Genomic DNA, 27,030 nt, shown 5'->3' with positions numbered 1-27,030 from the left:
GTGTGTGTGTGTGTGTGTGTGTGTGTGTGTGTGTGTGTGTGTGTGTGTGTGCAAATGTCAGAGCTGAACCCTGGATGCTGTTCTCAGGGGTTGCTCACCTTGCTTTTAAAAGAGAGGGTCTTTCAGTGGGACCTGGGGTTTGCCGACTTGGTTGCCTGGCTGTCCAGTCAGGGAGGCCCAGGGATCCTTCGGGCCTTTTGTGTGGGTGCTCAGCACTGGACTCAGTGCTGCTGGGGCGGGCACTCAGTGAACTGAGCTGTGTCTCCAGTGTCTTCCCTGGTGTTGGATAGACTGGTAGTGATCAATTTCAATGACTTAGTGTCATTCTCTGCTATAAACCCAGCAGTCCTGGATTACCAGGAGTGTGCATGATACCCGTAGTTAAATCCCCTTAGCATGAAGTCAGGTCTTCCACCTGCACACATCTCAGTGCTATGGCTACTGTCCACACTCTCTAGTGTACTTGGGAGATGCCTTCAGCTAAGACAGCTACTAGAAAGGGTATGGTTTGGGGTCTCAGCAAAGTCTGAGAATCTGCTCAGCCCTGGATTGCTGCAGGGGCACAGAGAACTGTCATGGTGAAGCCAGCCCTCGGGTACTTGCCTAACGGATTCAGCAACAGCAGAAACCGCGGGAAAGAGGAGGCCACAGTCTAACTGACCCTGGCCTCCTCCATCCACATACCTGGCAACGCTCACTTCAAGGACCCAGAAAGACGCTTCTCTATCTACTTTTTGATTTTTTAAAAAATACTCTTTTAGCCTCTTTTCTATTGATGTGATTAAAACACCCTATCAAAAAGTAACTTAGGGAGGAGGCTGCATCTGGCTCCCGCTCTCATAGTCACAGCAGTACATTGATCTCCATAGAGACAGCTCCGGGGCAAGCGTGAGCTGGGTGGGCACTGGGCAACTCGGTGCTTCGCAGGCGAAAATCAACTAAACATGGGCAAAGGAGATCCTAAGAACCCCAGACGGATGTCTTCAAATGCGTTCTTTGTGCAAACCTGCTGGGAAGAGCACAGGAAGGAGCATCCGGATGCTTCTGCCAGCTTCTCCGAGTTCTCCAAGAAGCACTCAGAAAAGCGGAAGGTGGAACATGTTTGCTAAAGGAAAGGGGAGACTTGAAGACAGGGCAAAGGCTGACAAGGCTTGTTATGAAAGAGAAATGAAAACCTACATCCCCCACAAAAGGGGAGACCAAAAAATAGTTCAAGGACCCCAACGCACCCAAGAAGCCTCCTTTGGCCTTCTTGTTCTGCTCTGAGTACCACCCCAAAATCAAAGGAGAGTACCCTGGCTTGTCCCTTAGTGATGTTGCGAAGAAGCTAGGTTAGATGTGGAACAATGCCACAGCCCATGACAAGCACATCCGCAAGAGAGGACGGCTGCCAAGCTGAAGGGTAAAAAATACGAAAAGGATATTGCTGCCTAGAGAGTTAAAGGAAAACCCCATGCAGCAAAAGAGGGCGTGGTCAAGATCGAAAAGAGCAAGAAAAAGAAGGAAGAGGGAGATGACTAAGTTGGTTCTAGAGCAGTTTTTTCCCCTTGTCTATAAAGCATTTATCCCCCTGAACACAACTCACTCCTTTTAAAGAAAAAACTTGAAATGTAAGACTATGTAAGGTTTGTTTTTAAACTGTACAGTGTCTTTTTTTTTTTTTTTCTTTTTGGACTGTTAACACACTAACGAATGTATCTTTAGATAGCCGTGTCCTGGTGGCATATTCAGTTGGCCATTAGCCTTGCCTGGTAGAGTCTCGGGGTTGTAAATTGGCATGGAAATTTAAAGCAGGTTGTTGGTTCGTAGCACAAATTAGTTATATTTGGGGATTTTGTTTGTTTTTCTTTTTTGGTTCTTTTTTTATCTTCAGTGGTCTCTGATGCAGCTTATATGAAGATAATAGTTGTTCTGTAATTGAGTACCACTCTGTAATTGTAGTAAAAAAAAAAAAAAAAAGCGGCTGTTTTGTTGCTATCCTGAATGCTTCTAAGTAAATACGGGTTTTTAATTTAAAAAAATTACTTAGGGGAAACAGTCTATTTCATCTTATAATCCCACGTTCCAGCCCATCACTGTGGGGCAGTCCATCACTGTGGGATCGTCAAACAACTGGCCACATCACATCACTAGTCAGGAGCAGAGAGCAAGGAGCACATATGTGCTTGCTTGCTTGCAGCCCTCTCATACAGTTCAGGACCCTTTGCCTAGGGAATGGTGCCACCCACAATGGGGTGGGTCGTCCTACATCAATTAACTTAATTACAACAATCCCAACCCAACATCAACAAACTCACTGAGACTTCCTAGGACCATCTAGGTTGTGTCCAGTTGATAGGTAAGGCTAATTATTACAGATATTTAGCAGGCTTTTTATTTCATTGTATTTAAATTTTTCAAATGCTATTTGTTATACTTCTTCACACATTTTTTAAAATTTTATTTTATTTTTATTAATTACACTTTGTATCCCCCCATAAGCCCCTCCCTCTTCCCCTTCCAGCCCCACCCTCCCTCCCCCTTCTTCATGCATGCCCCTCCCCAAGTCCACTGATAAGGGAGGTCCTCCTCTCCTTTCTTCTGATCTTAGTCTATCAGATCACATCAGGAGTGGCTGCATTGTCATTTTCTGTGGCCTGGTAAGGCTGCTCCCCCCTTAGTGGGAGGTGATCAAAGAGCAGGCCAGTCAGATTATGTCAGAGGCTGTCCCTCTTCCCATTACTATGTAACCCACTTGGACACTAAACTGCCATGGGCTACATCTGTGCAGGGGTTCTAGGTTATCTCCATGCATGGTAGTTGGTTGGAGTATGAGTCTCTGGGAAGACCCCTGTGTTCAAATTTTCTGGTTCTGTTGCTCTCCTTGTGGGGTTCCTGTCCTCTCCAGATCTTACTATTTCCCACTTCTTACATTAGATTCCATGCACTCTGCCCAACAGTTGGCCATAAGTCTCAGTGTCTGCTTTGATAATCTGCAGGGCAGAGCCTTTCAGAGGCCCTCTGTGCCAGGATTCTAGGTTGTTTCCTGTTTTTTTTCTTCTTTTGATGTCCATCCTCTTTGCGTTTCAGGATGGGTATTGAGCATTTTAGTCAGGATCCTCTCTCTTGATTAGTTTCTTCAGATGTACAGTTTTTAGTAGGTTTATCCTATGTTATATGTCTATATGAGTGAGTATATACTGTGTGTGTCTTTCTGCTTCTGGGACAGCTTACTCAGGATGATCCTTTCCACATCCCACCATTTACCTGCAAATTTCATGATTTTCTTATTTTCATTGCAGAGTAATACTTCATTGTGTAGATGTACCACAATTTCTGCATCCATTCTTCAGTTGAGGGGCATCTGGGTTGTTTCCAGCTTCTGGCTATTACAAATAAAGCTGCTACAAACATGTTTGAGCAAATGTCCTTTTTGTGTACTTGAGCCTCTTTTGGAAACATGCCTAGGAGTGGTATGGCTGGATCTTAAAGCGCTATTCCTAGTTTTGAGAAAGCACCAGATTGCTTTCCAGAGTGGTTGTATAAGTTTACATTCCCATCAGCAGTGGAGGAGGGTTCCATTTTCTCCACAACCTCTCCAGCGTGTGTTGTCACTTGAGTTTTTCATCTTGGCCATTCTGATGGGTGTAAAGTGAAATCTCAGGGTCGTTTTGATTTGTATTTACCTAATGGCTAATGACGTTGAGCATTTCTTTAAATGTTTCTCTGCCATTAGATATTCCTCTACAGACAGTTCTTTGTTTAGCTCTGTTCCCCATTTTTTAATTGGATTACTTGTTTGCTGCTTTTCAGCTTCTTTAGTTCTTTATATATTCTGGATATTAGCCCTCTGTCAGATAAAGGGTTGGTGAAGATTCTTTCCCAATCTGTAGGCAGTCATTTTGTTTTGGTGACTTAATAGATGACTCTATTTTTAAACAATATTTTTTTGGTTGTGAGCCTAGCCTTTAACAGCTGAGCTACCTCTCCAGCCCAAGCAATATTTTTGATCTTAAGTTTCTTTTTATTTCTTACCTTCGTTTCCTCCTTCCTGTTTCTTTAAAAACATTTTGATATGTTTTTAACTTTTAAAATTTTAATATTTTTTAATTTCTATTCTTATTCATCAAGTTTTGTTTTTTTAACTTTTCAGTATTGGGGAGCCTGGTTGCTTTTTATTTTCCATTTTTAATCAATGGCCTGAAAAATGCTGGCATAACGTTATTGCACACCGTGTAAAGTTTACCGTTGTGTTATTCCAATGCTGATTTCTCTATTCCACTGTCTGGTTTCAATATGGACATGGCATTGTAATGCTTATTCTAAGAATCTCTTGTCTCAAGGTTGTGTAAAAATTGTTCACCATTTATTCTCTGCCTTGCCAAATAAAAAGCTGGCCAGCCGCCTGGAACTGGGGCAATAGATAGAATAGGGCGGAACTTCCGATTCCAGTGGTGTCAGGAGACAAGCAGGAGAGAGGGATTCGGGTACTAGGAGGAGAGAGTAAAAAGGACAAGAGGGAGGGCAGCAGGAGCATAGAAGGCCATAAATGCAAGTATTATGATGATGTTGGCTGGGAGGTAGCTAGATTAGCCTAGAGGATTAGAACAGAATAATAATGCCCAGTTATTGTACATTTAAGCCAATTAAATAAACCATAGTCTCTCTGTGTTAGTTATTTGACAACTAGTTAGGTTAAAAAATTGTTGCTTTATTAATTTCGTGTTACAGAAAAAGGAATGAATGGACAGGTAGATGAAGTCAATCCGGAACCCAGAGGGAAAAGTCAATAACGCAGAATGAAAATCAGAAAAAAATTTTAAAAATCATTAATTTGGATGAAAAAAAAATCAGCAACATAGAAGAAAAAACTTAGCAAGAAAACCGTGATTTAAAAAATAGAAATATTGGAAATGTAAAATCTAATAAATTATATGAAAAATCAGCATGGAAAGCATTCCAATAGTTTCAGAAAAATAAAATATCTAGAAATAAATATGATGAGGAAGAACTTTATGATACTTAGTTGAAGAAGATGATACACTGAAGATATGATACATTGAAGAAGAAACTGGAGGTGGAAAGAACCCCCTTACTCATGTATATATAAAATAAACATATGAGACTGTCTGTATTGCCAAAAGCAATCTACACATTCAATGTCATCCTTATCATAGTCCCAATGACATTGGAACAAGAAAACAAATCCCAGAATTCACATGAAAACACAAAAGATCTCAATTAGCCAAAGCAAATCTTAGCGGAGGACATTGTTGGAGGCATCACAGCATTCATCCCAAGCCATGGTAGCAGCACTGCATTGCAGCAGCACAAAAACAGACAGCAAGATCAGAGGGTTGGCAGAGAGGGCCAGAAACAAACCCACACAGCTACAGGCACGTAGTTGTCAATAAAGCTGTCAAACACACGTCATAGGAAAGCTTCTTTAAGAGATCGTGTTGAGAAAAGTGGGACTATGGTGGCATCCGCATGTCCATGTTTATTGCTGCACAATTCACAGCAGCTACAGGAGTGAACCAACCTAGATGCCCATTCACAAAAACAAAAGCAAACAAACAAACAAACAAACAAAAAAACCCAAACAATGTGATACCTATAGGCAATGGAATTTTATACAGCCCAGAGGAAAAATGAAATCATGACATTTGCAGGAAGATGGAAGCAACTGGAAACCATTACATTAAGTGAAATGAGCCAGACTAAGAAAAATACACTTTGCATGTTTTCACTCATGTGAGGAACTTAGACTTAAAATGTGTGGGGGTACATATATGTATGTATGTATGTATGTATGTATGTATGTATGTATGTGTGTGTGTTTGTTTATTTATTTATTTATGTGGATGTCAGAATCATGAAATTAAAAAGGGGATGATGAGAAGGGAGAAAGAGGTTTTAAGAGAGGTGTGAAATAGAGGAAGTATGCATGTAGTAGATAAGCGGAAGTTAAGAGCAACTGGGGAAAGGAAGGGAATCAGCTGTGAGGGTCAGGGAAGGGGCATAAATGAGACCAAAGTATAATAATGCAGATATATGAACATGCTGCCATGAAGCCTTTATGCTAACTTAAACAATAAAGCAAGATGAGAAAATACTTTAAAAACAAGGAAGTAAAAATATATTTTGAAATAAGACAAAATAAGATATCAATTATTTTTTATTTTTAATTTTTAATATTAGTTATAGTTTATAAACTTTGTATCCCAGCTATATCCCACTCCCTCACTTCCTCCCAATCCCACCCTTCCTCCCTCATCTCCTTCCTGCCCCTTTCTAAGTCCACTCACTGATTGGGGAGGTCCTCCTTCCCTTTCAACTGACCCTGGTTTATCAGGTATTTCAGGACTGGCTGCAAAGTCCTCCTCTGTGGCCTAGCAAGATATCAATTCTAAAAGAAATTCTATTTCATTATTCAATAGTTGTATAGAAATAGGTTCATTGTTATCCCACTACAACGGACTAATCTATCTCAGTGTGTTCAGTCCCAAATGTGGTTCATAACACAGGGAAAGCAAGAGTGACCAAAATATGTACAGTTAGTTAAAATTTACACACTACAAACTTTACACATGTAACATTTGTATTTTAATATACAAATCATAACATTAATTCATAAAAATTAAGTTAGTTAAATGTGACGTTCCAAGAATTTTATAGTTTACTTAATAGTAAAGATAATAAAGACACCACAAGTGCCCAGATCTCAGACAGTAGTAAGGCTACCAAAGCTTTTAATATAATACTAAAAGTTTAGCAAAAACTGGAAGAGTTCTTAGTATGTTGAAAATACCAACAAGAGCCCTGGGTATAGAGAACTACACACAAGTATCATTGATTATTGGTTCACTGGGAAAGCTGTGGTTGAGCCCAGTGATGCTCTTGGGAGCACATCATTCTTACACAAGTGCATGAGTTAAGGAAGGAAAGTCATGCCAACCAAAGACTATGCCAACATTCCTAAAAATCAGCATGATTCTCAAGTTATTAGAATAATTAGATGAAAATTGAACTAAAAATCATATCATCGGACAAGCCATTTACCAAGATATAGCTTAGAGAACTGATTTATGTTTTTATGCATGTCCTAATTGATATAGGATGGCTGTTCAAATATTTTGTGGGGTTTCAGGAACGGTGTTGGTTAGAAATTGTGAGGCAGGATTGAAGGGTTAAAAGCAAAGAACAGGTAAGAATTGCTGGCCATTTTAATGTTGGGGCCACAGGGGTGATTTTTCATATCGAGTAGGACAGTCATAGAAAGACAGAGTGAAAGGATATGAAGTTTATCTATAAAATTATATTAGAAATACTAACTATGCATATTTATATAGGTTAAGTGTACTTCCACTGTCTTACATTTTACTGAGTTGCTATTTCACATAGCAACAACGCCATCACCAAGCATTCCTTCTCACATAACAGTACTAGCCCTTCATTCAGCAAACACATCTGGACTCCTCCACAAGCCAGGCAGAGAGCTAGCAGACCCCAGCGAAAGACCCAGCCCCTGCCCTCTCAGAGCTTGATCTCACGTGGCAGGAAAACAGTATGTGAGATAATGATCCAATTTATGGTGTATGTCCTTCCAACAGGGCATCCAGGAAGCAGAGCCTGACAGAGGAGGGGTGAACAAGCATGTCTCTTTTAACTTCTAGACACAGAAAAACAAATTCCAAGGAAGTCTTGTGTTTTCCGATGGCTTCAGGATCAGCCAAAAGGCCAGTGTGGTTACAGTGGGGCAGGTGAGAGGGTGAAACAAAGTTAGGAGAAGCCAGAAACATGGGAGGATCATGTGGTTACTTTGTGGAGACTAGAGGTTGAGGCAGAAAGCATGTGGGGGACAGACAGAGCTGTCATAGTCTTGGCTATTTTGTAGCTTGGGCAAAAAATGGCTGTCCCTTGGGTTAGGCACAGCAGGGAGACAGTGCTGGGAGCAAAGATTTTAGATGGTGGAGCCAACCGGAGACTGAAGAGTTGATTATGGACTAGGCAAGAGGACTTGGGATGCAGTAGGGTTTTTACCTCTTGTTACAGTCTTGGTGAATAATGAATAACAACCTCAGGAAATATCAGAACTGCAGGGGACTACACACAGCTGGGATTTGAATGCATGGAGCCTTATATATTAAGCAAAGTAGCTTTTCTTGTGTGTTGGATGACCTAAGTCAGCTCGGCAATGGTTTTAGTGTCAGTGGGGGAGATGTGATCATTGCCTTGCAGTCATAACTAAGATTTGGAGATCGTCTTCAAGATGTTACCATGACTTATAGGCTGTAACTGACTTTCAAGTTCAAAGTTAAGAAGACTAAAAGGCCATGATAGAAACCAGCCATCAGTATATTTTCATCCAGTTGGTCACCTGGGAGGAAGGACTGGTATGTGCCATCACGACTAGACGCTGCAGCCAGGAGAGATCTAACCTGAAGCATTAGGAGACTGGGATGTCTGGGAATCTGTGGTGTGAGAAGACAGGCATTCAGAGGGTGATACCAAAATTACAGAGCAACAGATGAAAACAGGTAACTAACAGAGGTGCCAACCACTGAAGTTTACTGAAAGGACATGAGTCAGTGAGTGCCAGTGAGGTGTGGCGGGCTGCTTTCTGCATCCTGCAGGAGAGGATGTGGATGAGGAACAGTTGGCTGGAGGCCATTTTCCGCCAGTAGGGGGAGATAAGATGGATGGGCAGAGAAAAGCTACACGGGAAGCTGGACCAGGGACACTGGGCAGGACACCTTGGGAACCGGGAGCCAGTGACCATTTCCATGGGCAGAGTGAACCCTGATCAACAGCCACCATTTCTTCACCGGCACTTTCCTAAGTTGTTGCCAAACTCCCTGGCAATGCTTACTTTTTTAAAAAAACTTGTATTTTATGCTTTTTTCACTTGCAATAAAAATGATCACACATAACATCTCAGTGGGATAACTTGACATACTAATTCCCTTCAGCTACAAACTCCTTCAAATAATACATTTTTGTCCAGAAGGAGAAATTATAATGTGAGGTTATGAAAAGTCCATTTCCCTTTTAACATTCTTCCTAGCAACTCAGTTGTTTTCATTGGCTTTTATAAAAACAACCTTTGTGTGAACTGGCAATTTGTTTTGTAAATACCAATGAAGGCATATTTCAGAAAATATAGTAGTAAAAACCAACCCAATTTCAGAAATACGCCTGCTGCCAGACGTCAGTCTTCAGCTCATATTATGAGTATTTCCAGTAAGTCTTAAATACACATTAACATGAGAAATAGCTTACTGTTTAGGATCAAAAAAAGGGGGGGGGGAACCGCTTCACTGACTCTCAGAAATTGCTTAAGGGTTCTAACCAATAAAACACGTTTCCCTCTTTGATAAACTACACTTATAATGGCTTCAAGCATTTCAATTCAATTGCACATTTACCCCTCAAGACTTACGTAGACTGGGTTTATTATCATCCCGGTATTATATATTCTATGATGTTGTTTACGTAAGAGATTTGGGGCATTAAGATTTCAGCAACGCCTGTCTTGAGCTCAATGCCACTTTCCAAACCTTTACAAGAATTACAGGCTTTGTTCGAGACTTCAGGAGTGCTTTTTACTGTTTCCCAAATGCTCACAACTCAGCTATTGTCACTGGGCTACATTTAATAAGAGAAAAATATTATTTCTCCACTGAGGTGCAATAAGGAGAGGCTGTGAACTAAATGTTCTGGAGAACTTTCCCAGCATGCTTTCTGGCTGGCAGGCCAAATGTCTCTGCAGAGTGGAATGGAAAGTTGAGAGGTTCTTTTGGGGACAGTAACACAATCCAGTGGCCTTGCAGCAATGCATGTGCTTTATTTTTGAGACAGGATCTGTGTGTGTGTGTATGTGTGTGTGTGTGTGTGCGCGCGTGCGCGCTGTATACACGTTTGTGCACATTTACGTGTGTTCATGTGTGGATGTTGGTGTGTGTGCACGTATAGGTCAGAAGACAACACTGGCTGTCTCCCTCTGTCACCTGGAGCTCACTGATTTGGCTAGGCTGATAGCCACCAAGCTCCAGGAGTCTGCCTGTCTCCGCTCCCTCAGCACTGATATTACAGACCTGAACCACTACGCCCAGATTTTTAGGTGGATGCTGGAAATCTGAATTTAGCTCTTCTTGTTTGTGGGACCAGCCCTCTACTGACTAAACTACATTTCCCACCCCAGACAGGCTCTTTCTATGTAGCCTGGATGTCTGAGTTCTCTTTATATAGCTCCAGAGAGCCTTGGACTTTTGGCTATGTCCCTGCATTTAATGAGAGAAGAATATTATTCCTCAGCAGAGGGGTAATGAGAAGCAACCATGAGTGGAATGTTCTAGAGAACGTTCTCTCCCATGCATCCTTCTTCCCCAGCACTAGCTCTTGTCTGCTCTGAGAGCTCATACTCTATGTCTGCTACTTGTACTGGTTTCTATAACACAGGCTTCCCTGCACTTCAAGATTAATGGGCAAATTTTGGAATTCATCATTTATGTGTGTACTGTGCACTAAAATTATGCTCATTATGGTAAGAGTGTATATAAAGATGTAAAATGTGGTTCCTTAACTCCTTATGTTCTATAAAACATGAAATGATACCAAATAGCGTATTCTGTAACTCATGTCAGATAAAGTTCATAGAAAAGTTCACTGTGCCTTTAAAAAAAAAGCATAAAAGAGCTGGAGAGATGGCTCGGTGATTAAAAGTGCATATTGCTCTTCCAGAGGAGCCAAGTTCAGTCAAAGTGCTCATACAGGGCAGCTCGAAACTGCCTGCACCCTCAGCTCTAGGGCATCTCACACCTTCTTTTAACCTCCATGGGCACCTGCACTCATATGCATGTACTCACACATAGACTCACATATATACATAATTTAAAATTAATACAAATAAATATTTTCTCCCTTCCTTTGTCCCTTCCTTCCTTTCTTCTTACATTTCTCTCTCTCTCTCTCATTGTTTCATTCTTTTTGGTTTTTCAAGACAGTGTTTCTCTTTGTAACCTTGGTTGTCCTGGACTCACTTTGTAGCCCAGGCTGGCCTTGAACTCATAGCAATCCTCCTGCGTTTGCATCCCTGAGTGCTAGGATTACAGGCATGTACCACTGTGCCCAGAAAAATAAATACTGTTTAAGAAGAAAGGTTACAAATGGATGGAACTAGGAAATATCATCTTGAGTGAGGTAACCCAGACCTGGAAAGACACACATAATATATACTCATTTATAAGTGGGTCTTAGTCATAAAACATAGGATAACCATGCTATAATTTACAGGCCCAAAGAAGCTAAGTAACAAGGAAGGTCGGTCCACAGGAGGATGCTTCATCTCACTCAGAAGGTGAAATAAAATAGATATCTGAGTTATATGGAGAAAGAAAACTGGGTGGGAGTTGGGTGAAGAGGTGAATAGGGGTGTGGACCAGAGGAGGGGGAGAATGACTGTTTGGGGAGAAGACTGGGAAAGAGCAAAGGTCAGTGGAGGGCATCTCTCGGAAGGAGGATGCTTCTGGCAGTTTATGGGGGTGACCTTAGCTGAGACTCCTTGCAGCGGGGGATATGGAGCCTGAGGTGGCCACCCCTATAGCCATATGGGACTTGTAGTGGAGTTAGGGGGACACCAAGCCACCTATAAAGCCTTCAACCTAAAACTTGTCCTGCTTACCTGAAGTGTGGGGATAAAGATGGAGCAGAGATCGAGGGAATGGCCAACCAGTTGCTGTCCCAACTTGATACAGAGAGCCAACCCCGACACTATTGATGATATTCTCCTCTGCTTGCAGACAGGAGCCTAGCATAACTGTCTTTTGAGAGGCTTCATCTGGCAGCTGATGGAAACAGATGCAGAGACCCACAGCCAAACAACAGGCACAACTTGGGGAGTCTTGTGGAAGAGTGGGAGAAAAGATTGAGGGAGCTAGAGGGCTTAGGGACACCACAAGAAGAGGAAGCACAGACACTGAGCCACCAACTGAGGAGCACACATGACTGGACCTAGGGATTGTATACATGTGTTGCAGATGTGCGTCTTGGTCATCTAACTTGGCCTCCTCCTTCCTGGAGACAACCCCCACCACCACACACACTGATTTTGGTTCTCCCACTCTTCTCCCCAAACCCTCACTCTCCCCACTCCTGGTCCCCACTCCTATTCACAGTGGGTCTTCTAACAATTGGAGTAGAGGCTGTCTCTGACTCTGTTGCCTGCCTTTTCATCCCTTTCCATAGCTGCCTGCCTTGTCCAGCCTCAAGTGGAAGGGGAAGTGCTTCACCCTGAAGCAACTAGATGTGCAAGAGTGAGCTGGTACATACACTTCTATGAGAAGAGGAGGGAGGGTGGGAGATGGGTGTGTGTGTGTGGGACTGGGAGGAAAGAAGAGAGGGGTCTGCAATCAGGCTGTAAAGAGATTAAATATCTAAATTAATGAGAAAAAAAAGCTTAGTGTGGGGGAAGGCTGCAAATAATAGATAAGACCAGTTGTGGGACATGGAGATTCATTTTGACCAAGGAGACAGATATGAGTGAGAGCAGGAGGGGTGGGGAATTAACACATTTACTGAAGACTAACTGCTACATGCTATAGATATGCTTCTAAAATAGCATTTTTTAATATTCATAACAAGACTTTAAAATGTTGTTGTGTTCATATAGGGAAAAAAGGTTCAGAGACAGTAGAAATATGTTCTAGGTCATTTATTCCACTGCTTGAGAAATGGGAGTCAACATCTGTGTGTCTTGTCCTAGAGTTGAGCTTACTCCAGCCTCTTGTCACCTTCTTTATGGGTATGTGCTGTGAGGACACTATCTTACCCACATCAATTCCATTTCAAGGTTAGTTGTAGCAGATGAGAGGGCTGAAGGAAGCAGGTGGATTAGTGACAGTCAATGGTACTTTCGGGGCGGGAATTACATGGTGTTCACAGCATTTAGGAAAGATAAGGTTAAAAATGGGCTTAATGAATAGAGTGAGTTGGTCCTATGTTGAGTAGGGATTGGAGCTCTTTTAAAAATTCAGGATCTAAAGGCCTGGGGTTGGGCTGTAGTGAAGACATGAGAACGGAGAAGCAGCAATGGATGGAGGAGAATGTCAGGAAAGCCCAAGAGTACTCAGAGACTAAACATGGGCCCCTGAGTGTGTAACAAGACCAGTGACTCCAGATGAGCACATGTCATTAGTACTCGAACCAGTCACTGGTCACTGGAAGACCAAAAGTGCCAGAACAGAAACGGGGAGTTGAAGGCCGGAGGCGTTTGGAGCCCAGTTTGAGTTGTGCGACCAGAGAGGGCCGCACACTTTCAGGAAGCCAAAGGACTATTTTCCTACACCCTTTTGGAAATAAGAAACAGCTTTCCTAATAAAAAATATGTATCCCACAGACAGAAATCCCAAGGAACATAGTCAAGCGGTTCCAGTCACCAGCTCCAGGGAGAAGCCAAGCGCTTCATCCAAATAAAATGCACGGCAAGAGAGAACTCAGAGGACAAGAGGAAGGCTGATGTTTCGGACAAATCCAGTGTGCCTTTTAGAGTTCTTTGCTTTGAGGAACACTTTGATCTCAAGTTTGAGTACTCATCAAATGGGCTCCAGCAGCCATTCCTTAAACAACCATTCTACCCTAGCAATGGCCACCTTGTAGTAATTCTATAGGGGTTGACATAAGAGATTAAATGTAAAATTTTGCTTTCTAATTGCAAGTTCTATCAAAAACTTTGCTCTCATCACAGCTTGGAGTTACCTCTATTAGGGAGGAGTGTGGACTTAAGACCGTATCATGCGGCGGAGCCAAGATGGCGACTAGCACACACAGTTTCCGAGCTGTGGAAGAGATAAAGTTCTGAGTTGATGAGTGGAAGAACTTCTGAAGCCAGGGAAACAACGGAGAGACTTTCTAAACAACAGGGAACATCGCAGGAGGTGAAAACCTTGGTCTCGGGTCACCCAGGGACTTGTTTGGGGAAGGTGAGAAACGATCCTTTGATCTCTCGGCACTCCCCTCCCCCAGACCTCCCTTCTCCTCGGCACAGCAGACTGGCCTTTCTCAGCGCAGACCTAACTGCCTGGGGCCTGCAGCCACTGAGGCGGAGCCCCAAGCCCTTTATCGGCAAAGGCCAGCAGTACTGTGTCTCGGAGCCCCAGATTCGCGTGGCGGCTGCACCATCCTCCCAGGGCCCGAGTCTGCTAGACGCCATACTAGCTCCGCAGGAGCGCCATCACTGACGGTACGGCCCGCCCAATCCCACAGTGACAGAGAATACGCTATATACCCACCAAAACCAGGCAGAAATGCCACACTAGCTAGACACACCAGGCGCTGGGCCTCCGAAGCTTGGAGAGCACAGTAAAGAGACCCCAGGACTTCCCAGAAAGCATCTGGACTAGCAACCCAGTCTCCAGTTACAGCGGGACTTTCTAACCTGGCGGCGGAGCAGCACTGAGCTGGTGGGGCACATCAGCCCTCCAGTTTAAGACTAACCAGGGCCAAACCAGAGAACAGAAAGGCTGGTTACCCCGATTCCTACTGACGTGACCACCCTGAAATCTCCAGCTGCAGCAAGACCTCATAACCTGGCAGTGACAACAGCACAGAACTGGCGGAGCACATCAAAGAAGCAGGGCCAAACCAGAGAGCAGAGAGCCCAGATACCCCGATCTCTGCCAAGTGACCTGCCTGTAAGTGAGTGCACCCTTGAGAATCTGCAGCTCCACTGATCCTGGGTCCTTCTAAAACAGAAGCCAGGCATCGAACCCCCTCCCACCCATATACCCACTTTGGGAAACAGAGGGGCACTTGGAACATTGAAGTTCCTGCTCTGTGGGTCTAATTGAGGAGTTAAGGCAGTTAATGCCAGAAATTGCGCTGCGATCATCACTAGCGCCTGTGACATATACATTGCAGAGCCCCTCCCACACACTCAAGGGTTCAACATTAGCCATCACTCTGTCCCTCGAGACACACGCCCACACTTACACACACACACACATATACACACGCATGCACGCTTGCATTTGCCTCTGTTTGCGCCTGCGTACTTTCCTCCCACAGGTACAGCTAGTCCTCAGCACACGCTTAGGACACGGGACCTCTCTCAACTTCCTGAAGAATTCTCCAGACTCGAGAGAGAGACAGAACCAGTCTGATCGGCAGAATCCAAAAACAAACAGGGAAGGTCTCAGATAAGCCAATGGCCAGGGTTAGGCGAAAGAACACTTCCAACATAAATCAGGACATCATGACTTCACCAGCAAACCCCAAAATCGATGGATACTCCAATTCATCAGAAGCACAGGAAAATGACCTTAAAGCCATGCTTGCTCAATTATTTGAGGCTCATAAGGAGGAAATGAACAAATCTTTCAAAGAGTTGGCAAGTCAATTGGAGGTAAAGAAAGAAGAAATAGACAAAACCCTTAAAGAAACACAGGCAAACATAGCCAAACAAATAGAGGCACAAGTAGAGAAAAAATTAGTGGCATACAAAAAGGAAATGAACAAAGAAATAGAGTCCATTGTAGAGAGACAGGAATCCAAATTCAAACACATGAAAGAAATGGTGCAAGGCATGAAAATAGAATTAGAATCAATAAAGAAAACACAAAATGAGAAAACTCTTGAGCTAGAGAACTTGGAGAAAAGATCAGGAACCACAAAAGTAAGCATCACCAACAGAATACAAGAGATGGAAGAGAGAATCTCTGGAGCTGAAGACACACTTGCAGAAATTGATACTTCTCTCAAAGAAAAAGTAAAATCAGAAAAATTCCAATCACAAAATATCCAAGAAATCAAGGATGCTATGAAAAGACAAAATCTAAGAATAATAGGAATTGATGAAAAAGAAGACTCCAGGCTCCAAGGTCCAGAAAATATTTTCAAGAAAATCATAGAAGAAAATTTTCCCAACTTAAAGAAAGAGATGTCCATAAATATACAAGAGGCCTACAGAACACCAAATAGACTAGACCAGAAAAGAAACACATCACGTCACATCATAGTCAAAACACTAAATCTACAGAACAAAGAAAAGATATTAAAAGCAGCAAGGGAAAAAGGCCAAGTAACATATGAAGGTAGACCTATCAGAATCACACCAGACTTCTCATCAGAAACTATGAAAGCCAGAAGGGCCTGGGCAAGCATCATGGAGACTCTAAAAGATCACAAATGTCAACCCAGACTACTATACCCTGCAAAGCTTTCAATCAACATAGATGGAGAAAACAAAATATTCCATGACAAAACTAAATTTACGCAATATCTATACAGCAAACCAACCCTACAGAAGATACTAGAAGGAAAACTCCAATCCAACGAAAACGAATTCACCCAAGAAAACAGGGCATACAGATAATATCCCAACAAAAATGAAAAGAAAACAAGCAATGAAACAAGGTAAGATCATCGACTCCATTACAAAAGGAACTAACATGCATTGGTCAATATTATCTATCAATATTAATGGACTCAACTCACCAATAAAAAGACACAGGCTAACAGGATGGTTACGGAAATAGGACCCAACATTCTGTTGCATCCAAGAAACACACCTATGCAACAAAGATAAACACTACCTCAGAGTAAAGGGCTGGAAAAATGTTTTCAAGCAAATGGTTCCAGAAAACAAGCTGGAGTAGCCATCCTAATATGTAATAAAATAGACTTTTATCCGAAGTTAATCAAAAAAGATAAGGAGGGCCACTATATTCTCATCAAAGGAAAAATCCAACAAGAGGACATCACAATTTTGAATATCTATGCCCCAAATACAAGAGCACCTACATTCGTAAATGAAACAATATTAAAGCTTAAATCATACATTGATCCTAATACCTTAATAGTGGGAGACTTCAACACCCCACTCTCATCAAGGGACAGATCAACCAGACAGACACCAAATAGGGAAATAAAAGCACTCACAGAATCCCTAAATCAAATGGACCTAATAGACGTCTACAGATCTTTTCACCCAAACTCAAAAGAGTACACCTTCTTTTCAGCACCACATGGAACCTTCTCCAAAATAGACCATATAGTTGGTCACAAAGCAAGCCTCAACAGATACAAAAGGATTGAAATAATCCCTTGTATACTATCTGACCACCATGGACTAAAGCTGGACATCAACAACAACAGAAACAACAAAAAGCCGACACGCACATGGAAACTGAACAACTTACTACTCAATGACAGCTGGGTCAAGGAAGAAATAAAGAAAGAAATTAAAGACTTTCTAGAATTCAATGAAAATGAAGGCACAACATACCCAAATTTATGGGACACATTGAAAGCAGTGCTCAGAGGAAAATTTATAGCACTAAGTGCCTACAAGAAGAAATCCGTAACATCACATACAAACAACTTAATGGCCCAACTGAAAAACCTAGAAAAAAAAGAAGCAGATACACCCAAGAGGAGCAGACGGCTGGAAATAATCAAACTAAGGGCAGAAATCAATCAATTAGAAACAAATAAAATTATCCAAAGAATCAATGAAACAAAAAGCTGGTTCTTTGAGAAAATCAACAAGATAGACAAACCCTTAGCTAAACTAACTAAAAAGCAGAGAGAAACCATACAAATCAGCAAAATCAGAAAGGAAAATGGGGACATAACTACAGACACTGAGGAAATCCAAACGATTATTAGGTCATACTACAAAAGCCTATATGGCACAAAATTTGAAAATCTAAATGAAATGGATAACTTTCTTGACAGATTCCATCTACCAAAATTAAGTCAAGATCAGGTAGAAAGACTGAATAGTCCTATATCTCCCAAGGAAATTGAAGCAGTCATTAACAGTCTCCCCTCCAAAAAAAGCCCTGGACCAGATGGCTTCAGCGCAGAATTCTACAAGACCTTCAAAGAAGTACTAACACCAATTCTCCTCCAACTATTCCATAAAATAGAAACAGAAGGAACACTACCAAACTCATTCTATGAAGCCATAGTCACTTTGATACCTAAACCACACAAAGATCCAACCAAAAAAGAGAACTTCAGACCTATCTCTCTTATGAACATTGATGCAAAAATACTCAATAAAATACTTGCAAACCGAATCCAAGAACACATCAAAGATATCATCCACCATGACCAAGTAGGCTTCATCCCAGGAATGCAAGGGTGGTTCAACATACGGAAATCCATCAATGTAATCCACCACATAAACAAAATGAAGGAGAAAAACCACATGATCATCTCTTTAGATGCTGAAAAAGCATTTGACAAAGTCCAACACCCATTTATGTTTAAAGTCTTGGAGAGATCAGGGATACAAGGCACATACCTAAAGATAGTAAAGGCAATATACAGCAAGCCTATAGCCAACATCAAACTCAATGGAGAGAAACTTAAAGCAATCCCACTGAAATCAGGGACAAGACAAGGCTGCCCACTCTCTCCATATCTCTTTAACATTGTACTTGAAGTCCTAGCCAGAGCAATAAGACAACTAAAGGAGATCAAGGGGATACAAATCGGAAAGGAAGAGGTCAAAGTGTCACTATTTGCAGATGATATGATAGTATACATGAGCGACCCCAAAGATTCAACCAGAGAACTTCTTCAGCTGATAAACACCTTCAGCAAAGTGGCAGGATACAAAATCAACTCAAAAAAATCAGAAGCCCTCTTGTATACCAAAGACAAAAAGGCTGAGAAAGAAATTAGGGAAACAACACCCTTCACAATAGCCACTAATAATATAAAGTACCTTGGTGTGACTCTAACCAAGCAAGTGAAAGACCTGTTTGAGAAAAACTTCAAGTCTTTGAAGAAAGAAATTGAAGAAGATCTCAGAAGATGGAAAGATCTCCCGTGCTCATGGATTGGTAGGATTAACATTGTGAAAATGGCCATCCTGCCAAAAGCAATCTACAGATTCAATGCAATTCCCATCAAAATACCAACTCAATTCTTTACAGACCTTGAAAAAAAGATTCTCAGCTTCATATGGAGAAACAAAACACCCAGAATCTCCAAAACGATCCTATACAACAACAGATCATCTGGAGGTATCTCCATTCCCGATCTCAAGCTGTACTACAGGGCAACAGTAATAAAAACTGCATGGTATTGACATAGAAACAGAAAGGAGGATCAATGGAATCGCATAGAAGACCCAGAAATAAACCCACACACCTATGAATACTCAATATTTGACAAAGAAGCCAAATCCATTCAATGGAAAAAAGACAGCATCTTCAACAAATGGTGCTGGACCAACTGGATGTCTACATGCAGAAAAATGAAAATAGATCCATATTTATCACCCTGCACAAAACTAAAGTCCAAGTGGATCAAGGAACTCAACATAAAACCAGATACTCTAAATCAGTTGGAAAAAAAAGTGGGAAACAGCCTAGAACTCATTGGCACAGGAGACAACTTCCTGAACAGAACACCAACAGCACAGGCTCTAAGAGCAACAATCAATAAATGGGACCTCATGAAACTGAAAAGCTTCTGTAAAGCAAAAGACACTGTCATCAAAACAAATAGACAGCCTACAGATTGGGAAAGAATCTTCACTAACCCTTTATCTGACAGAGGGCTAATATCCAGTATATATAAAGAACTAAAGAAGCAGAAAAGCAACAAACCAAGTAATCCACTTAAAAAATGGGGAACAGAGTTAAATAGAGAATTCTCGAAAGAGGAACATCGAATGGCAGAGAAACACTTAAAGAAATGCTCAACCTCATTAGCCATTAGGGAAATGCAAATCAAAACGACCCTGAGATTTCACCTTACACCCATCAGAATGGCCAAGATGAAAAACTCAAGTGATAGCACATGCTGGAGAGGTTGTGGAGAAAAGGGAACCCTCCTCCACTGCTGGTGGGAATGTAAACTGGTTCAACCACTCTGGAAGTCAATCTGGCGCTTTCTCAGACAACTAGGAGTAGTGCTACCTCAAGACCCAGCTATACCACTCCTAGGTATATACCCAAAGTTTGCTCAAGTACACAACAAGGACATTTGTTCAACCATGTTCGTAGCAGCTTTATTTGTAATAGCCAGAACTTGGAAACAACCCAGATGTCCATCAACGGAGGAATGGATACAGAAATTGTGGTATTTTTACACAATGGAATACTACTCAGCAATCAAAAGGGAGGAAATCATGAAATTTGCAGGCAAGTGGTGGGATCTAGAAAAGATCATTCTGAGTGAAGTATCCCAGAAAAAGAAAGACAAACTTGGTATATACTCGCTTATATAGACCTACAAGATATGATAAACATAATGAAATCTACACACCTAAAGAAGATAATCAAGAAAGTGGACACAGGCGAAGGTGATTAATCCTCATTTAGAAAGACAAATGGGATGTGCATTGAGCTTATGACAGGAGTCTACCACAAAAGGCATCTGAAAGACTCTACCTAGCAGTGTTTCAAAGCAGACACTAAGACTCATAACCAAACCCTCGGCAGAGTGCAGGGAATCATATGAAAGAAGGGAAGTTAGTATGATATGGAAAGGATAGGAGCTCTACAAGGACCAAATATATCTGGGCACAGGGTCTTTTCTGAGACTGACACTCAACCAAGGACCATCTATGGATAAAACCTAGAACTTCTGCTCGGATGTGGCCTGTGGTAGCTCAGTAACCAAGCAGTTTTCCAAAGTAAGGGGAACACGGACTATTTCTAACAGGATCTCAAGGGCAGGCTGTTTGACACCCCCCCCCCCCCAGGGGAAGAGCAGTCTGTTAGGCCACAGAGGAGGACTTTGCAGCCAGCCCTGAAGATACCTGATAAAACAGGGTCAGATGAAAGGGGAGGAGGTCCTCCCCTATCAGTGGACTTGGAAAGAGGCAGGGAGGAGACCAGGGAGGGAGTTGGGGAGGGGGAGGGAATGAGGGAGCGGGATACAGCTGGGACACAGAGTTAACAAAATGTAACTAAAAAGAAAAATAAAATAAAAAAAAATGTAACTGAAAAAAAAAAAGACCGTATCATGCATCCTGCTATTTATTTATTTATTTATTTATTTATTTACTTATTTATTTATTTATTTATTTATTTATTTATTTTTAACAAGGTGGACTAAGCCTGAGTCTTTTTTTCTTTTATTATTATTATTATTATTATTATTATTAATTACACTTTATTCATTTTGTATCCCCCATAAGCCCCTCCCTCCTCCCCTCCCGATCTCACCCTACCTCCCCTTTCTTCATGCATGCTTCTCCCCACATCCACTGATAGGGGAGGTCCTCCTCTCCTTCCCTGAGGGGGGAGCAGCCTTACCAGGCCACAGAAGAAGACAATCCAGCATCCTGTTATTTTTAAGTGTTTGGAGAGGGGTGGTGGCTAGAGTAGTATTACTTATTTGAAAATAAAGAGGATGAGCACACACAGAGAAAGAAACTATAGAAGCTAGAAGGCGTTTGTGTCGTAGGAAGGACTGATCAATAGGTTAGGTGTTTCTAAATATTTTTAAATATTTATATTAAAGAAAAATTAAAGGGTGAATAAAAAAATAGCGACAATCATTAGATAAATGGCAGTAAGTGAGCCTTGTCTTTTAACTGGGACATTTTGGGCCAGAAATCATTCCACAGTGAAATCAATGACTGTGGGAGCAGAGACTTTGTGTAGGTAAAGGGGTGTATGGGTCTCTACAACCTTGTGAGTATTTGGTGTGATTGATCACTGTAAAAGACTAGCTGTCCTGTCAATAGGCAGTTGTGGATGTTATGCCTGCCCTTAGCTATAGATTAAAAATGATGCTTTAAATTAGGGACAAATGAAAAGACATTCTCCCCTCAGATAATGGTAAAATATAAACGAATTCAACTATTGTAATTCACAAAATTCTGAACCAAATTCTACCTGTGAGATACCCCAAGCAGCTGAAATCTCCAGCAAGTCCTGGTAGTCTGATGAACACCTTTAGGAGAAAAGTACATAATATCTTAACAAAAACAAAGAGCTCTTTTTCCCAGTTTGTTAATAGCCCTTCAGTTTTCTTTGTATTGGTGCAGAAGTTTTGACTCGAGTACAAAATTCCAATAGAAATCTATGTCCCAGGCACCCTGAAGCCATGGGCACTGTTCAGAGGGTAGCCCAAAAGCTTTTATAAGGAATGCTTGTGTTCTTTGAAAAAAAAATCTGTAAACATCTCATAAAGTGTCATGAATAAAGCTGCCATTCATTTCTCTTCTCCCAGCATCGCATGCTCTAGGTCAGGCAAGAAAGAAACAGAGGGGAAAAAAAATGGAACTGTGTTAAAAATATCTTAAATCAAAGTAAAATTATCAAAACAGCAGAGTAGGAAGCCTCAGTACCTCTTTTCAACACAATAACATCAAACAACAACAATGGAAAGAAAAAAAGCTCAAAATTAAAATAACCCTTGAGAAAATCTAGTTATTGAAATTAAAGATCTACTGCAACAAATTAAGCAGTGGTAAGCAAGGAGTTTCTCAGGTGCTTTTATTCTCGTTTGATGAATTGCGTGGTGTGGATGTGGAATGGTCAGGATGCTACATCCAAGTTCCTTTCCAGCAGAGCAGGGTGGAACTTACTTCTATTTGAATCTTTCTGTAGGTTGTAAGAGGAACTGATTATATCTATGATCCAGAGCTTATCCAGGGAGGACAGAGAAGTGTGCACCCAGGCTAGCAAAGTTGAAGGAGGCTGTGATACACTTTGAAGGCATTAAAGCCTCAAGGGAATTAAGATCCACAGGTCCCTGGGGAAAGGGATTATGGCTAGGAGAATGCAACAGAATAGCAAAGGCCTCAAGAGAAAGATGCTGTGAGATTGTCTGGGAAGCTGTTTAAAAGCAGTTGGATATTTGGAAGAAAATGAAAACTTACAAATTTAAACCCAGTTAGCATGGAGGCCAGGATCAGCCAGAGAAGACCCTAAGACTTAATCATGGATTATCACCAAAGATTGGGGTATGTCTTAATGCACTAAACTCTTCCATGCCCAATTTGGAATGATTGCAAGTTTCCAAATACCCAGTTTTTGACTAAACAGAGGAAGTATAGAGAAATGGGAAAATGAGGCTTATTAAAATAAATAGCAAATCTCTGTCAAGAAAGGCATGCATTGGATTTATTAGAGAGATGTTTCTAAATGACTGACTTAATATGATGAGGGAACTAAAGGGCGTCAGGAAAGCATCTGTCTTCCTGCCCTCCAATCTCCCCTAGTCACTTAGTGCTTATTAATAGAATGCCTTCTATTCTTTGTCACCATTTTATGTTTTAGAAATAACTAACATGTACTGAAAATTGTTAAGAATTCCAGCTTGAATTGCAAGCTTCCCAATCAATCAGCCAATCAATCAATTGATCTAGATATAGATATGGAAATGAGGTCAGTTCACCAGAACCAAACTGTGAACTTGTTTCTTCTGCTAAATTCCAGTGCAATTTCTCTCTGGTCTCTCAAAGGGAGACCAGAACTTGTACTGATTGGGATTCTCCAGTGAGGTTATCTGAGAACTTTGTCTTTAGGAATACCAGAGAATTGCCACATTGTCTTTCATGCCTACCCCAATACACACATTAGCACATGCACACTCAAGCACACACACTTGTACAAGAATAACAAACTCACGGATTAAAACAATAGCATAGCTCAGACATGCTAGATGTAGAACTCATTACCAAACCTTATCAACCAATAATTCACACACATTGTCTTTACCCAAATTGAGAGTTGGTTACTCTCATGGTTAGAACATTAATTTAGGCAGTGGATGCTCGGTTAACATGGGAATTTTCTCTTTTACAGACATAAAACCAAGCTAACAAAATAAGGGAGGAAGTAGAAGACAGTCATCTTCTTCCAACAATAAGAAAACATGGATCCCAACAAAGTGAAGAAAACTGAGTTCATTTAGTTCATGGCTAAAGCTACATATAACTCTGACTTGCAGTTATATCTACCAGTATAGAAGATTTATTGAACCTCTATTGTTCAAACAGGATCAAGAAAGCTGAATATTATTTCATGTTTTCAAACAGTAAGAAAGATCGGTTCAGCGAGGAAAATTACAGCTTCATGCTTGCAGCACTAGGCTAACACAGTTCCATGCCTCCCCCGACCCTGTGGTTCAGCAGTGTACAATTCAGGCAGACACACTCACTCCATGCCCAACTTGACCAATATCATCTCATAGAAAATGGTGAAAATTATTTTGGCTAGTTCAGACTTGGAAAAGCAAGAGAGAGGCACTTTTTCACAGTGATTTGACACACATCTCTGAGAATTTGTGAACGTAAACTGGGGATTACAGAGTTGACACTCCTCATGCCTCAAGTTATTGAAAACAGGCACAAGAGTTTTAGCAAACGATGCACAAAGTCACAGCAGCAACAGCTGTGTTAGGCTATTTACATGGGACTCACTAGGACTAACTACTTTCATATCAGATAGAGCTACCTTCATAGAGAAAGAAACAATTGCATTGGACAATAAGTATAAATGGGCAATATTTCCCCAGAGAGCACCACAAGGTATATTTTACTTTCCTTATCTACAAACTCTCTAGTGAATCAGACACCCATATATAAAATGAAAACCAAACCAAACCATTCTCCACTCTTACAAAAGGTTTCCAAAGACAGGCTGGAATTTCCAGAAATGGCCCTTCTCTTCCCAAATCTCTACTTGGGCTAGACATGGGTTTCTACCATCTGGGGTCACATCCCCTGGGTTTCTCACTGAAGGTGGGTAGGAATGAGTGGAAGATGGACCGATATGCAGTTGGACCCTCTGATTTGAGTCATAGATTGTTGTGTGCATTTGTGGCAATGGGCAATGAATAGATAGCTCCTCTGATCTCCTATACCTTCAAAAAGGATGAATATATTCATCTATTTTTTTTAAATCTTCCTGTTCTTGTGTGAGTGCTCTCTCGTCAAGTCATCTGTAGCCCTGCCCACAATATTATTTTAATAAATGATAAGGGTTAACAATCAGGACCCAGGAGGACAATCTGTAAAAATAGAAAGGGCCCTAGAAGAAAATGTTCTTATGTAATTGCCTTGTTTTGTTTTCTGTAATATGTATTTTATATGTATGAGCGTTTTATGTATATATATTTTGCCTGTGTTTTGCCTGCATAGATACACCATATACATGCCTGATGCCCACAGATGCCACAATAGTGTAGGGTCCATTGGAACTGGAGTTACAGACACTTATGAGGTACCATGTGGGTTTTGGGAATGAAACTTTGGTCCTCTGCAAGATCAACAAGTGCTCTTAAACACTGAGCCTTCTTTCCAGCCCCAGATAAAAATGTCTGATTCAGTGGCATGGAGTATGTCTGTACTTGTTTCAACTACCAATGTGACACAGCCTAGAGCCATCTGAGAGTCTCAAATGAGAGTCTCAGTGGGGCCTGCACCTATGTCTGTGTGACACAGTCGTGACTACTGATTGACAGAGGAGTGCCCAACCCATTGTAGGAGACACTATCCCTAGGCAGGTAGACAGCTGTTGTCAAAAAAAAAAAAAAAAAAAAAAAAAAAAGCTAGCTGAACACGAGGCAGAGTCAGAGAGCAGAATTCCTTCAGGGCCCGGACTTCCCTCAGTGATGGACTGTAGCATTAAGACCAAACAAACCCTTTCCTCTCCAAATGGCCCTTGATTGTAACTATTCATAAAAGAAACAGAAAACAAAACAGGCAAGCCATTACATTTTCTTTCCAGGTTATCTTCCTGGGTCCTGCCTGTTCACATCCAGCATTTATTAGGATATTGCTGTGGGCGGGGCCACAGATGATTAGCAGCCTATTAGGAAGGAAACAGTTCTGGAGGATGACCGATTCGACACAACTGGGACACAGCGTCTGGAAGCCCTCCCAGAAAAGGGGCCTGAAGAGTCATAATGGCACGTCTTATCCTCCTCACACAGTCACCCCCTTTGGAAATTGCAGGACAGAGTCCATTCCTGTCTTGTTTTTCTTCTGGTGAGGCCAGTTGAACCTAGAGCCTTCCTCAGCACCACCGCTGAGCTACAACCGCAATCCCTTTGTTCACCACCCATGCCCAGACACCCTGGGTGATTTGAGAAGTGTAGGGGGACCTGAGAGAGCAGTACTGAGCAGAGAGTGTTCCTTCCTCTCCGTGCCTGGGCCGAGGGGACCTGTGAGGCAGGCAGGGCTCACCTGGTTCCAGGGTGCAGCTATGAGCGAGGGTTCCCAAATCTTAGCATTTGAGCCCACGGAAGTGACTTTCTCCTTCTTGGGTGCCATGCGAAGGATGGGAGGTGCATTGGCTTCAAAACTGGGCTGAGGCAAGGCCTGAGCGTCCCTGACGCCTTGGTAACCGAGACCACGCCCAGTTCCTGAACGGATCCGCTCCCTTCCCCCAAACCCGTTCCTGACCCCTCTGGTCAACCGCTTCCGTTTCCATAGTAGCAGAGTTTCCCAGGTGCCGCCGCTATGTGCCAAACTCCACGAATCCCGGGGTAAATTTGAAGGTTTTCCAACGGGACGAGCTAGCCTACTAATTTCTTTTATCCGCTTCCACTCTCCACTTCTCTTGGGAGCAGAGTCTGGTCCGAATAAACAATGTGCAGAAAGTAAAAATTACTCCTCCAGGCTTCCTCCACTAAGATTTCTTTGGCCCTGCCAACCTCGCAAAGAAAATGACAGCCTAGTCAGGTGGTTTTCAACCTCTAATCTGCGGGACACTTGTACAAAAGGAGCTGAATTGCTCCTCCTCACCTCACCCCTGGTCTCAGTATTTCTTTAACTACTCTACCTAAACCGCCCTAGTTGCCTTAAAGCAGTGGTTCTCAACCTTCTTAATGCTGTCACCTTTTAATACAGTCCGTCAGGTTGTGGTGACCCCCGCCCTTAAACTATTTCCATTGCTACTTCGGAACTGTAATTTTGCTACTGTTACGGATTGTAATGTAAATGTTGTTGGAGACAGAGGTTTGCCAAAGGGGCTGTGACCCACAGGTTTAGAACCTTTGCTTTAATGGACAAGCAGGGACAAAGAGCCCCCCCCCCCCCCCCCCCGCCCCCCCCCCCCCCCCCCCCCCCCA

The 27,030-nt window shown here is 42.0% G+C and overlaps 1 protein-coding gene and 1 pseudogene across 1 annotated transcript in view; one reads left to right on the top strand and one right to left on the bottom strand.

The window, feature by feature from the left end:
* Positions 1 to 26,230, bottom strand: part of Spag17 (sperm associated antigen 17) — a 214,246-nt gene extending 188,016 nt beyond the window's left edge. Inside the window, exon 1 of the mRNA XM_055628204.1 lies at positions 26,144 to 26,230. Coding sequence (XP_055484179.1) covers positions 26,144 to 26,230 — 87 coding nt within the window. The remainder of the gene's footprint in view (positions 1 to 26,143) is intronic.
* Positions 945 to 1,521, top strand: LOC129691991 (high mobility group protein B1-like; annotated as a pseudogene).
* Positions 26,231 to 27,030: the final 800 nt, after the last annotated feature.

Source organism: Psammomys obesus, unplaced genomic scaffold (genome assembly GCF_907164565.1).
Source record: "Psammomys obesus unplaced genomic scaffold, mPsaObe1.curated_primary_1811, whole genome shotgun sequence".
Taxonomy (NCBI): domain Eukaryota; kingdom Metazoa; phylum Chordata; class Mammalia; order Rodentia; family Muridae; genus Psammomys; species Psammomys obesus.
This window is presented reverse-complemented; position numbering and strand designations above follow the sequence as displayed.